Genomic DNA, 13,540 nt, shown 5'->3' with positions numbered 1-13,540 from the left:
GTCACATAGAATTTGTCACATAGAATTTGTGCTATTTTACATCTTGTACCTTTAATTAAAGGAAGAAATTTTGGTGGAAAGAAAATTTGGCGGATTTGGCGGATTTGACTGAAATCCGCCAAATTAAGTTTCCGCCATCCGCCAAATTAAATTCCCGCCAAATTAAACATTTTGAAAATATGATCTCTTTTAAGGTGTTTTTTGCTATTTTTCCGCTGTTTTGACGTCATCTTAAGGTTAAATTTTTAAGCGACCGCCAAATTAAATTCCCGCCAAATTTAGTTTTTTCGTCCATCAGTATAGACCTAACTCTTCATACAAAAATTACGGGAAACGCATATTTGGACTTTGTACCCTATGCTGCACTCAAGCACTTGAGCCAAAATCCCGCAAAGGCGGGACAAAAATCAGTTTTTCGAAGTTTGCAAAAAAACGCCACATAGAAGATCTTTCAAATTCAGTATGTGAATAGGGCAGTAAAAAATACAACTTTTCTATTTTTCCTTTTTTTTGCAAAAGTTCTAGGAATGAAAATAAAGGGATAATGATAATTGAATACTATCCATTGATGATCCGCGGCACTATCGTAAAGCTGGAATCACTTCGCGTACACTTCGCTTAAGAAAATGATTGACAGATTGAAGTTTTTCATCCCCGCGGCGCGCGCCGCGCGGGAGCTCGGGCGCTACCGTAAACCCAGATGACTTCGGCCACCCTCTGTTAACTTCGGCCGACTTTGAAGGGCTGTAACTTTTTATAGAATGAATGAATCACATTCATTTTTTCTACACGTTTGGCCACAATAAAGGTCTTTCGGATGGTACAAAGAAAAAAACAAGAATATTTATTCCTCACGAAAATGGGGCAAAAAACGGAAATCTTTGACCGTCTTTTTTGAAACCGTGATTATAAAAGATTGCCGAAAGATATCTGTAAAAATTTTACACAGCAGTGCTGCATATAGACCAATTGTAAAGTGTACGAAATCTTTTTGAAAAATGATGAATCTTTGACGAGCTATAACCCCTTAAAGTTGAACCTATTTTTTAGCTTATTTTGGATAATAAGTCTATGTTGACAACTTGAAATATTCATGTCAATCGATTAAGTTGTTAAACTGTTGCACGATCTAATTAGAATGACGTCACATTTTGTAGATTTCCTGCGAGAGTTACTTCATGAAGTTCATTGACATGCAAATGAGTTCAAAGATATTTTTAAGGGCCTCTTTATATCACGATCGATAAAAGTGAGCGGGATAAAAGTTTAAAAGCTTGCTCTTTCATGTTCTTTCACAAGCATTAATTCAAGATGTATATTAAGGCAACGTAAAAAGGGGAAGGAAAGATACGAGAATTTCCCGAACAAGTATCATTTTATCAGATACGTATATCCCTGCCTCATGCAAATAGCATTTTAGCTCTCCCCGCCTCTCTGGTTCCAACGAAGGAAATACCATATTACATCCCTGTCTCGTGCGAGTGTGTATGTGAGCTTTCCTATTTCCCTGTCTCACAACGAAGAGAATACGCATTACACCCCTTTCTCGCAACGAAAGGAATACACGTTACACCCCTTTCTCACAACGAAAGGAATACACATTACACCCCTTTCTCACAACGAAGGGAATACGCATTACACCCCTTTCTCGCAACGAAAGGAATACACGTTACACCCCTTTCTCACAACGAAGGGAATACACATTACACCCCTTTCTCACAACGAAGGAAATACGCACCAATTTTTTTAGTTATTACGGATTTTCAATTTAGCAAGAAATAAGTTTCGCGAAAAGGGCCAAAATTCATGAAAATCACGAATTTACCGTTTTTAATTACTCCACGGAGTTTAATCCACCTAAGGCGGCGGACACGTAAGGTATTTTGATTTGATTTAAGTCAATGAATCCAGAATTTCGCCGGTTTAGGGATTGTAAAGATCTTCTAACGCCACATGATGGACATTTAAAAATGTTAGAAAAGGTTTTTAAACGCTGTTGTGTGCCAACCGTTTCATATTTGATCGGTATTAAATGTGGTTTTGCCGGTTCCGGTTGAAGATTAAAATAATTTGAATATCTTGCTTTTCTTTCAAGATATTCCAAATCGACACGTCGAATAATGGTACAGCTATCAAGTATCCCGGATTAAGAAGTCAACGCATCGTCATATTGGACGGCATACAATTAGGAAAAGGTATTTCGTTCTCGAATGTTTTCACCTGGTTTTATCGTCATCCTTTATACCATTTTAATATGTATCTTTCGTCTAGTAAAATAATTTTGTCATGCACCCCTATTTTAGGTCGTTGACTACTAAATGACAAAAATTTATCCCAACATAGATAAAGTAAAGTTACATCTTCTAATTTACAGGATTTCGACATAACATTTGCGTTCTAGGTGGTATCAATGACGAGTAGCGGAATATAATGACATAAAAAGGAGGGATACCGTGAAAGTGCAGAATAGTGTACAAGTAAGTACTCTCGGGTACCTAATGGCTGGGGCCGCTAATTAATTTTCCACTTAGGACAATTTTATAGCCCCCCCATCCCGCTTATTAAGTTTTGAGATAACGTTAACTGTAAATTTCTTTATATGTCTAATAAATATTCGATGGGTTTGGTTGTGCTTTCTATCTAAAGAGCTAACGTAATGAAGCCCTGAATATACCTATTTTTATTCATTCGTTGTCTTTTATAGGAACCACTGGATAAACCGATTATCGAGATCGTTCTCAGGTAGACATGACCCTTAATTGTCAACTTGACTAAAACACGACAGGAAAATCATTTATTCAACATCGAAGCGCTAAGAATTATGCACCCGACTGTATCCACGGATATTTTATATGCAAATATTTTTATTATACCCCTATATCAGTGACCCGGTCAGCTCCACTTGATAGATAACCCGGTGAAAAAAATTACATAGAACCCAAATCAAAGATCTTATTTATGGTCTTACCCCGGCCAACAATCGTTAGTTTTTTAAGGATTCTTGGAATATTACTTGAAATTACTTTTTTCCTACTCGACGAAGTTAAAAGTTATCACTTAGTGAGTTTTGGAGATCCTATAGTCAGACCCGGTGGGTTTCAAAACTTCACTGGGTCACTGAGAAAGGGGTGTTCTATTATATATGAAATATAAAAAATGTACGTCTATGTGTGTCAGTAAATGTCCGAGACAGTGTATATCATCCGTTTATGTCCAAATATACGAGCGGCTTTACAAACCACAGAGTATCATCAAATTTACACTTGCGTTTGATTTCCAGTTTAGTGAAATCGGAGAGGTCATGTCGCAGCTATTGGTGAATTGCACCCAATGGAGAGAAGATAAAAATTCCAATTGGGGAAAGAGAAAGATCCATTGAGTAATTCGGAACTTCCAAAAGGAGATAAACTTGAACGATTCGGGGGGAAATTATGAAAAGTTAACAAAAGTTTATCCCCGTCACAATTTTTCCCCGACTTAATTAAACCCCAAATCTTCTTCCGCTATAAGATATTTTGCAACAGAAATTTACTACTGCTATTTCCCGTGTTAGGTCCCTCGGGTTCTGTGATACAAGTGTGTAGGGCAGATTATTATTTCTTCTGTTGCTCGCTTTTCCTTTTGAATGTAATCGTTACAGCTTCGGTAAAACAAAAACGCAAAGCAAATGCTTGCAGAATTTGTTTGTTCTTTAAACTTCGTTTCTTGATCCATCCTGATTCCAAGAGGACAGGGCCTAAAAATGAAATCGGAAAAACGATTAATTAAAAAGCACGTTGTTACTTAACACGATCCCACCGAACCGGTTTACTGCCTAGTAATCGTAAAAAATATACATGAACAATTAACGAGCCGTAATTACTAACAAACAGATATATTTTCATATATTTGATTTTGAGGCTGGCCGAAGTCATCTTTTGCTACTTTTTGGGCTTCTTCGGGTCATTACTTTCGAAGGAAATACTTTTATGTTGTGAAATTTTAACACATTAATTTGAGGGACTTCAAGATGATGTATAAGAAGTTTCATACTCGTACGATCAATATTTATTGCAAACGAAAATAAAAATGGTCAAAAGTGGCCGAAGTCATCTGGGTTTACGGTATGCGAGAGTTCTCGGCTCAATCCTCAGACCGCGTTAAAATGGTAAACTGAGCTGTGATTGATCATTTCGATGGAAGTTGTTGGAATGTTTACAAGGCTCTTGACAGAAAATCGTTTGTTTTATTGTCAATGATGACAGTGTCAGACAGTGTGGTTATTAATTTTGTGAGATCTGACAAATTGATGTTTGTAAGTGCACTTTATAGTTTTGATTCCCATTGAAGAATCATATTCTGGTTTTCATGTTATTAGATGCTGTTTTAGAGCTTTAGGTCTACACTGTCCATCCGCCAAATTAAATTCCCTCTGAAAAAACTTTTTTGGCCATCCGCCAAATTAAATTCCCGCCAAAATTTCTTCCTTTAAGGTAGTGTCTTGTTTTATTCATTGTAAGTTTTTCTATTACACAAAAAAAGAAACTTTAACTTTAACTTTGTCCACATTTTGTATATTTTATACAAAAACCTTATAATGAACAGCTATGAAAGCTTAATATTTATGAGCTACAATCAAGGTCATAATATTTGAGAAAAAAGGGAAATACACCGAGAAGTTTTTTAACCACAAGCGATTTGTAAGTGCTCTAAAGTAGGTTGGAAGGGTAGAGTTTTAACTCTGAGTTTTAACATGAGACTTAAGACTCAGGATCCAAAAGTTCAAAAATAGTCCAATAAGTCTCAGAATATAGCCTGTAAGTCTGCCAACCCCTTCCGAATTAAAATATATTCGATTAAATTAAAGAGATAGCCCAAAATCGACTTTCTCGCCGGAACTTAAAATTATGAAAAACGTTAAAATAACCAAAATTATCAAAATATTATGACCTTTATTGTATAATCGTTCTTAGGTTTTTATTGTCACTGTACATAATTTTTAAAAACGATAAGAGACTTATCTTATTTTATCTTATTTTAAGTTACTAAATTGTGTATTTCTTTGAGCTGAACTGCTGCTTAGAGTCAGTTCAGGGGGGGGGGTACAGAGGCAGGGTACTAACCCATAGGGTACTAACTTGATTTTTCACTCAATTTCTTTTTAGTACCACCCACCCATGTACCGGGTACTACTTCATTTTTGCTGTAAAAAATAGAGACACAACCCCCTAAAATCTTATATTTTACAGATTAGACCAAAAGAAATGGACTTGAAATGGAAAAGGCTTTTGTCCTTTGATTTTAATAACACACTTCTTCACCATTTCAGAAGATTTGTCTTCAGAAAAATCAAAAAATTTCTCAAAATAATAAAAAAAAATTTCTTAATTAAAAAAAATTTCAAATCAAAAAATAATGATCTGGCTGGTCATTAAAATACAAAAAGTCAAATAATCAAAACAAACCTGATTTACAAAATTTGCAGGTGTTAAAATGTATAGCTATCTCCTGATCATAAGTGATGTCCAGGTCCAACAGCCAACGTCTGAATTCCCACCATCTTGAAATTATTGATTGCATAATTGGGACCATTCAAAAAGTATGTACGCTCCAGAGTGGGTTAAGGGGGGGTACTCTCAAAAGCGTACACAAGTGTACGAGAGAAAAAAAAACGCAATATTTTCACATCAAAAAATTGTTTTTGCGATTGTTATTTTTCATTTCTCCTTTGGTATTTCATCTTAAGCTGTTGTAGTGCTGTAAAGTGGGTAGAAAGATGGCAGTCAAAATCTTTGCTTGAAATTGAATGAAGTCATTGCATTGACGTCAAAAGAGGGGAAATGTTTTGACCATAACGCATAAGCCCACTTTAATTCACAATTAGAATATGCATTTTTTATAAGCAACCCCGATTTTCAGCTCAGGACTGGAGTCGCTAAGGAATTTTCAGATTTCAGCCGAAAAGTAGCCAAAAATGCCTTACAACCTTAAAAATTTTGGCTTTTTATCTCATTTTATGTCCAAAATACCTCAAATTTGGTGTTCAAATACCATCAGTACACATATTAATGCTAAATAATACCAAAAATGCTTCTTTTTTAGATATTTTTGGTTTCCTCCCCGTTACATGCTCAGTTTCAGGGCTAGGTTGCTAAGGACAAGTTGCTTAATTTTTGGTCATTCTCAGGACTGGACACTTAGCAACTCGGTTGCTTATAAAAAAAATGTATAAGCAGAACGAAAATTTGGCCATCTAAACGTCAGAGTTAGAGATGAGTCTGAATTTGCTATTTTCCCAAATTCTGTTTGAGAGCCAAAACTTTGCTTGCACAAAAAGTGAACGATGCCTTTTATGTTCTGCAAACATGGCAAAGAAAATTCTTGCAAGATTTTAGAAACAATTTTCTATTTCAGAGTAGACCTAAAAAATAATGAAATAAAAATACAAATCATGGAAGAAAAAGTGAATAAAACAGAATTATATCATGAGAAACAAAGGCTACAATATTGTGCAGTTCACGCTATCAACAATTTATTCCAAAACGCTGATGCATGTAGTAAAGCAACACTGGATGAAATCTGTTATAATTTGAACCCGAGTAGATGGTTAAATCCTCACCGAAGCATGCTTGGATTGGGAAATTATGATATTAATGTTATTACAATGTTTTTACAATCTCGAGAACATGAAGTTGTATGGTTTGATAAAAGGAGGTAAGGATTAAGTCTTTTGGTTGATTTTAATATTTGGGTCTTAGAAAATAATGTTGGAGGGTTAAAGAATTACAATATTCTCATTCATTTTCGTGACTAGTAGCCAAGTTGGTAGGACTTTCGCCATACAATGCACTACTAGATGAAAAATTCAAGTTGTATTGTATGTATATTATGAATTAGGTACCTGAATCTTAAAGATTCAGCTTTGAAAGTTGGTAGTTCTTTCTTTTCTCGCCCAGCCGGCACACAACGTTGTTTCAACGTTCATCTAACGTTATATGGACGTTGTGAACATTAGATAAACGTTGAAACAACGTTGTGTGCCAGCTGGGCGGTGTAATTGATTGAACACCCCTTTTTCACAGACCCACCGGGACCCCTTACCACTCGAAAAATCTGTCAAATATCTTCCCCAGTGGAAAGTTATATTCCAACTTTTTTCCCCTCTGAAAAGAATAAAATGAACCAATTCGCACTGCAAAATATTATGCTATTTTTCTCATTCCCACTGAATTTTCTGACTTGAAAACAATGCAATTAAAGTCATTAGGTATGGATGTATTAATTCCCATCGAGTTTCAATCCGTTATTTTTACCCCCAATGGCTGAGAAATCCTAACGAGTCTGTGAGAATGGGTGTGATTGAGGGGTTCGGAAGAAGTTTACTCTGTTTATAAAAGTAACACTTGAAGACTGAAGGGATTTAAATTAGCTTGGTGAATTGTTTCAAAACGAGGTTGTCGTTGCACTCAAAATAATTTATGAAAGGCTCGGTGTATACATGACTTTTAATGGTCCCTAAATTGAAAAATTTTGATGCTTAAAAAGGGTTAATTTCGGACGTTAGGAACTTTTTAGACCCCTTTTTTGCTTCTTTTCATGCATTTAGGGCCTCGTAATCACTTTTGATCAGAAAATAATTCTGTTCAATTTTTCACAATAGACCTGCTGAAGATATCAAACTAGAAGAGGTATTTGGGTTTCTATTGAATGATATTTCAAAACAAAGTTTATTTGGGAAAACATTCTCTTTAAGTTCGTCATTCAAACACTGGTATATTATACGAGAATTCAACAATGATTGTTATTTTAATTTGGACTCTAAGCTTCAAAAGCCGCTGGAGATAGGTGATGATAAGCTGCTTATAGAATATTTAAATACACGGCTCATACAGAAAGAATGTCAGTTATTACTAGTCGTTAAAACTGGACGGAGCGGTGAAGATGTTTATATCAACAAAGATGCTGGTTGATGCGTTTCACGAGCACACAAGTAGAAGGGACGGTGTTATTCAGCCTGGGGAAGGCTATTTATTAAAGTCTATTCACGATAAGTGTGCACTCTTTTTTCTTTTACCTATAACTTTTGAAGGAATTCTTCAATCTTTATAAATTTGGTATCATTTTAAAGATATTAGTGAGTGGAAAATATTGAAATAAAAAAATTTTTGAAAAAATTCTAAAAATGAAGATGAAAATGAAGAAGAAAAAAATGAAGATCTTGTAGAAAAGTGCTATAACAATCATTTTCACTGAGGTGAATCCTTGATCATCGAACGTCATCACTGTGAAAAAAATTCTCAAAAATAATCATCCAGTCAAAAGATATCAAACAAAGTTATAAGCTGATTGACGTCTAAAAACGCTGTTTTCTGCAGTTTTTTGCTGTTTTTTGTGGTCAATCACTTATTAACTTTGTATAATAACTTTATATTTAATAAATATTTTAATGAAATTTCTTCACAGTGATGATCTTCTAAGATCAAAGAATCTCTCCTGTGAAAATGACAAATATAGCACTTTTCTACAAGATCTTCATTTTTTTCTTCTTCATTTTCATCTTCATTTTTAGAATTCTTTTAAAGATTTTTTTATTTCAAATTGTTCCACTCACTAATATCTTTCCAATGATACCAAATTTATAAAGATTGAAGAATTCCTTTAAAAGTTATAGGTAAAAGAAAAAAGAGTGCACACTTATCGTGAATAGACTTTAATAAGGGCTCGAATCGAAGAGATAGATCTGTGATTCAAGGATTTACCGAGCGAGGAAAAACGTAAAATTACAATTTGAACTTTCATGGGATCCCAGAATGAAAAATGAAACTTAATCAGGGCATGGTTATCATGGAAAGTATTTAAAGATTTGAATTTAGAACTGAGGATTTCAATACCTTTGGGATATAATCACTGTTGACAACTTTGATTTTAATTTTTTAAATGCTTTTTATGATAGCTATATGCCTGGATTAAGTTTCATTTGTCATAACAGAGTCATTTTTAAGGTTTCATGGCGACAGATTATAAATTCCCATTCTCTCAGTCCGGTGAAATTACATAATGTCACGTGACTTCCTTTTAGTTAATGTCCGGCTTCAATGGTCGATCCCATTTTATATCAATACAGGGGGAGGGTGACGAACATTTCCAGTGGTGATTCGATCAGAATGTCCAGGGGGTCTAAAAGAGTGTTTTTTATTTTCTTAGGGGGTAAAAAACTGATTTTAGTTCGTCCAGTATCACTTTAAGGTACGAATAGAAATTTTCCAAGGGTCTTTTTGTGAGTTTTGCCATTTTCCAGGGGGTATCATTTTCAAAAATTGTTTTTTGACTTGAAAGGTTCGTCCACCCAACACCCCCCTGTATGGAAATTTAATGGACATGCCGATCTAGACCAGACATCCACTGATGTAAGAGGGTAAAATAGGATAGGTATTTGGATTATCGAAACGATTTTTATTTATGCATTGTAACTAACTGTACATTTTTTATATGCACATATTTATGTTCATGTTATATGCAAATTTTTAAATTATATTATATAAATTAAAACTCACAGGGGTTTTGCTTTGTTTTTAATCGGTTGGCGAATGAAAAATAATTCTGGCTATTTCTAGAGTCTAGGCCGGTGAATTCTTAGCAAGCGCAATGTATTGATTAGCGTAAATATGTACTTGAGGCGGTGAACCGAACTTTTCGAATGGCGAATTGTAATTTTTTTTCGTGCGTAGGACCGTTGAAATTCGCCGTTCGCCGGGTCTAAATTAGACTTCTGAAAACTGTTTCTTCTTTCTATACTAAATTTGACTTTTCCAGGAATTGGCGGTAGTCTCAGAGTTTATTTAGAGGAGACAAGTTTTAATATGTTCTTATTTTCAACATGAGTATTATTTTCGTTCGTTCGTTCGTTCGTTCGTTCGTTCGTTCGTTCGTTCGTTCGTTCGTTCGTTCGTTCGTTCGTTCGTCGTTCGTTCGTTCGTTCGTTCGTTCGTTCGTTCGTTCGTTCGTTCGTTCGTTCGTTCGTCGTTCGTTCGTTCGTTCGTTCGTTCGTTCGTTCGTTCGTTCGTTCGTTCGTTCGTTCGTTCGTTCGTTCGTTCGTTGTTCGTTCGTCGTTCGTTCGTTCGTTCGTTTTCGTTCGTTCGTTCGTTCGTTCGTTCGTTCGTTCGTTCGTTCGTTCGTTCGTTCGTTCGTTCGTTCGTTCGTTCGTTCGTTCGTTCGTTCGTTCGTTCGTTCGTTCGTCGTCGTTCGTCGTTCGTTTCGTTCGTTCGTTCGTCGTCGTTCGTTCGTTCGTTCGTTCGTTCGTTCGTTCGTTCGTTCGTTCGTTCGTTCGTTCGTTCGTTCGTTCGTTCGTTTCGTTCGTTCGTTCGTTCGTTCGTTCGTTCGTTCGTTCGTTCGTTCGTTCGTTCGTTCGTTCGTTTCGTTCTTCGTTCGTTTCGTTCGTTCGTTCGTTCGTTCGTTCGTTCGTTCGTTCGTTCGTTCGTTCGTTCGTTCGTTCGTTCGTTCTTCCAAACTGACTAATCAACCGTTTCTTTTATTCTATAGAAAAAAAGAGAAAATAAAAACGAAAAAAAATCAAGCATAAAATGTTGCCTTTGAGATTGGGCTTATGTGTCCCGAAAGGAAAAGCCACACGGATGAATCTACCCGATCGAATCTTGGAAGCTTGCAAGAAAGCGAACATAAAAGTTGTTAATATCGATGTAGAAAAATGTATTGAAGCTCAAGGACCTTTTGATTTTATTTTGCATAAAATTTTGGATCATTATAACGATAAAGAGGTTGGTGTCGAGAAAGCTGAACAAAAGATTGACGATTTTGTGGAATACACAAAGAATCACCCTGAAATTATCGTCGTGGATAATCTAGAGTTTTGTTGGCGCTTAACCAATCGAAAACTGATGATTGATTTGATACGGAAATGTACTTTTACTTTGAAAGATATCAATGTGTTTTTACCGAAAACTTTGGATGTTGCCGAGAAATACTCGTTCACGAATATCAAGGCGGAGATGAACGAACGATATTTTCAATTCCCGGTTGTCGTGAAACCGTACTCGGCTTATTTTGATAATGGCGCTCATTTGATGAGTCTTGTGTTCAATATGGATGGACTGAAAAAGATAAAGAAACCTTGTTTAATTCAAGAGTTTTGTAATCACAGTGGAAAGTGTTATAAAGTTTTTGTTATCGGCACACGCTATCATATTTGCGAACGTCCTTCCATTCAAAATTTGAACGAGAAAATGAGCGAGTTACGAACGAACTCAAATATCGTGTTTAATTCGTTTCAAGTCTCCAAAACGGGTCAACAATTCCATGAAGAGTTACACGGAGTTAACCCGAATCAAAGATGCTGGATGACTTCGGATGAAAAATCGGATTTACTTGATTCCGAAATTATTGAAGAAATTATAACTCGCATGCATAATATTTCGGGTCTTTATTTATACGGATTTGATATTTTGGTTGAGCGAGAGACTAATAATTACGCATTGATTGACATTAACCAGTTTCCATCTTATAAAGATATTGACCAATCACATTTTGCGAATGATCTTGTGTTCTTGTTGAAATCGTTGAAAAATCAATAAAATGAAAAGTTTGAGCAATAGATTTACTGTTTTAATGTTTCAATTTCCTTTATTCCTTACTTAGAAACATTTTGGTCGGCAAGTTACCACCGGTTTCTCCCGCTCTCCTCATTTTTAAGCATGACAATTTTTATTTATTCAAAGTTGCATCCAGACTAACTATCGGATAAGGGTCTCGAAGCTATAGACCCGAATCCACTCATAGACTGAACCCTCAGTCTCCTCCCGAACTATGGAAGTACCGAGTATGAGTATTTTGACAGGGAGAACCTTTGAGCTACCGTTTTCCGAAAGCCAGCAAAATACTTCGTTCGGCGGAAACTTCATGTCCATCAGTAAAATCATAAAGTCAAGTGGATTAGATTAATTTCATAAGATTTAAGGGCTGGTAAAATAAAAGTCAAGATTATCGTCAAAATTTGAAAAAGGCCTACCCTATCGGGGAAGAAAATGTCGGAGTTTTATTTCGTCGGGAAAAAATTTCGACACCTAGAGGCATTTTCGTCAATTTTCCCCGAACAAAATTTTAAATTCGTCACTTTTCCCCGACCAAATTTTCAAATTCGTCACTTTCGCCCGACTAAATTGTCCAAAAGAAATGGTTTCCTTCACTAGCTCGAAAATGGATCTTGTAATTCGACGTTCAAAGCACTAATTTCGGTAAATAAAAGTGTGAAAAAATTAGATTTAAATTCTGGTTGTGGTAAAAAATTTTGGGTAAATGTTTTGGTCGGGGATAACAAAATCGGGTACAAGTTTTGGTCGGGTGATAAAATGTCGGGGAAAAATTTCGTCACCCCCTCAAAATTTTCGTCACTTTCCCCCGACATTTTTTTCCCCGATAAGGGATCCCCTCGATACAATGACACTTTGGGGAGCTTTTTAAATAGATCAACTAACTACTGGATTAGTAACTTACTTCTTATATATATTTCAAACAGATAAAAATTTCTACAAATCAATAAATTCTACTCTACGAAATTTTCTCGAACATGAAACATACATGAAAAAATTATCTTACAATGGTCGTATTAAAAATTTTACCCTATTTTAAAATATCGTTCAATAAGTTTTTGATTACAGAGGCTGCAAACGAACTCCCTCAGGTTTGACTATCTAGCATTTTTTTGAGCAAAACTTTGGAATTTTATAGCCTCAAGCCTCAAAAGCTAATGGTACCAGCGGAATTCAGATGAAATTGAGGTATACTTTAGGCGTACAAACTTTCGCGAGCAGAAACTTTCGCGTGAATGAAAAATCGCGAAATTCACAACATTTACTTTCGCGAATTTAACGGAAAAATATATTTCGCAAGCACAAACTTTCGCGAATCAAGACGGCAAATTGAGAATTTTCACATGAAAAATGGCTTAGAGGGACAGATATTTCTTGGATTGGCTCGAAACTTTTGTTCTTTGACTTATTAGTCTTTTAGCAGGCTAAAAAGTACCATAAAAGTTACATTTTATTCAAAGTTTTACAGATTTTCTATTTAGTCAAGAATTTTTCGCGAGCATAAAATTTCGCGAATGGCCCTTCCTAGAATTTTTAAAGACATATACTTTCGCAAAAAGGGCCTTCGCGAAAATCGCGAAAGTTTCTGTTCGCGAAAGTTTGTACGCCTAAAGTAAAACATGCCTTGAAAATATTTCTATCCAACTTTGTGAAGATTGGGGTCAAGTTGGAGTTTTTACAAGGTTTTCGACGGTTTTCGATGATTCGGTTGGTTGTTGAACCTTGAGACAAATGATTTTATTGCTTTTTCTAAAGAACGCGTCATCTCTTTTATTTCAAATAACCAATGAATAAAACATTTTATATAAACTCCAGCTCATCTCATTTGCAGTCAAAACTGAAAAGCGAAAGTGTGTACGCCTAAAGTAAAACATGCCTTGAAAATATTCCTATCAAAAGTTGTGAAAATTGAAATCCTTTGCAGGCAAAACTGAAAAGCTTTCGTAAGACTTTCGTAG

At 35.5% G+C, this 13,540-nt stretch overlaps 2 protein-coding genes across 2 annotated transcripts; both read left to right on the top strand.

Moving 5' to 3' along the window:
* Positions 1-6,391: 6,391 nt before the first annotated feature.
* LOC136801393 (josephin-like protein) lies at positions 6,392-7,995 on the top strand. Its single transcript, XM_067058032.1, has 2 exons — positions 6,392-6,693; positions 7,640-7,995. Exons 1-2 carry the CDS (start codon positions 6,431-6,433, stop codon positions 7,947-7,949), a joined length of 573 nt encoding a protein of 190 aa, XP_066914133.1. The 5' UTR covers positions 6,392-6,430; the 3' UTR covers positions 7,950-7,995.
* Positions 7,996-10,491: 2,496 nt separating this feature from the next.
* Positions 10,492-11,587, top strand: LOC136801403 (inositol-tetrakisphosphate 1-kinase-like). Its single transcript, XM_067058039.1, has one exon. It carries the CDS (start codon positions 10,560-10,562, stop codon positions 11,565-11,567), a length of 1,008 nt encoding a protein of 335 aa, XP_066914140.1. The 5' UTR covers positions 10,492-10,559; the 3' UTR covers positions 11,568-11,587.
* Positions 11,588-13,540: the final 1,953 nt, after the last annotated feature.

Source organism: Clytia hemisphaerica, unplaced genomic scaffold (assembly GCF_902728285.1).
Source record: "Clytia hemisphaerica strain Z4C2 unplaced genomic scaffold, Clytia hemisphaerica genome assembly, whole genome shotgun sequence".
Classification (NCBI taxonomy): Eukaryota; Metazoa; Cnidaria; class Hydrozoa; order Leptothecata; family Clytiidae; genus Clytia; species Clytia hemisphaerica.
Note: the sequence above shows the minus strand (reverse complement) of the source record. Positions and strands in the feature narration are given on the sequence as shown.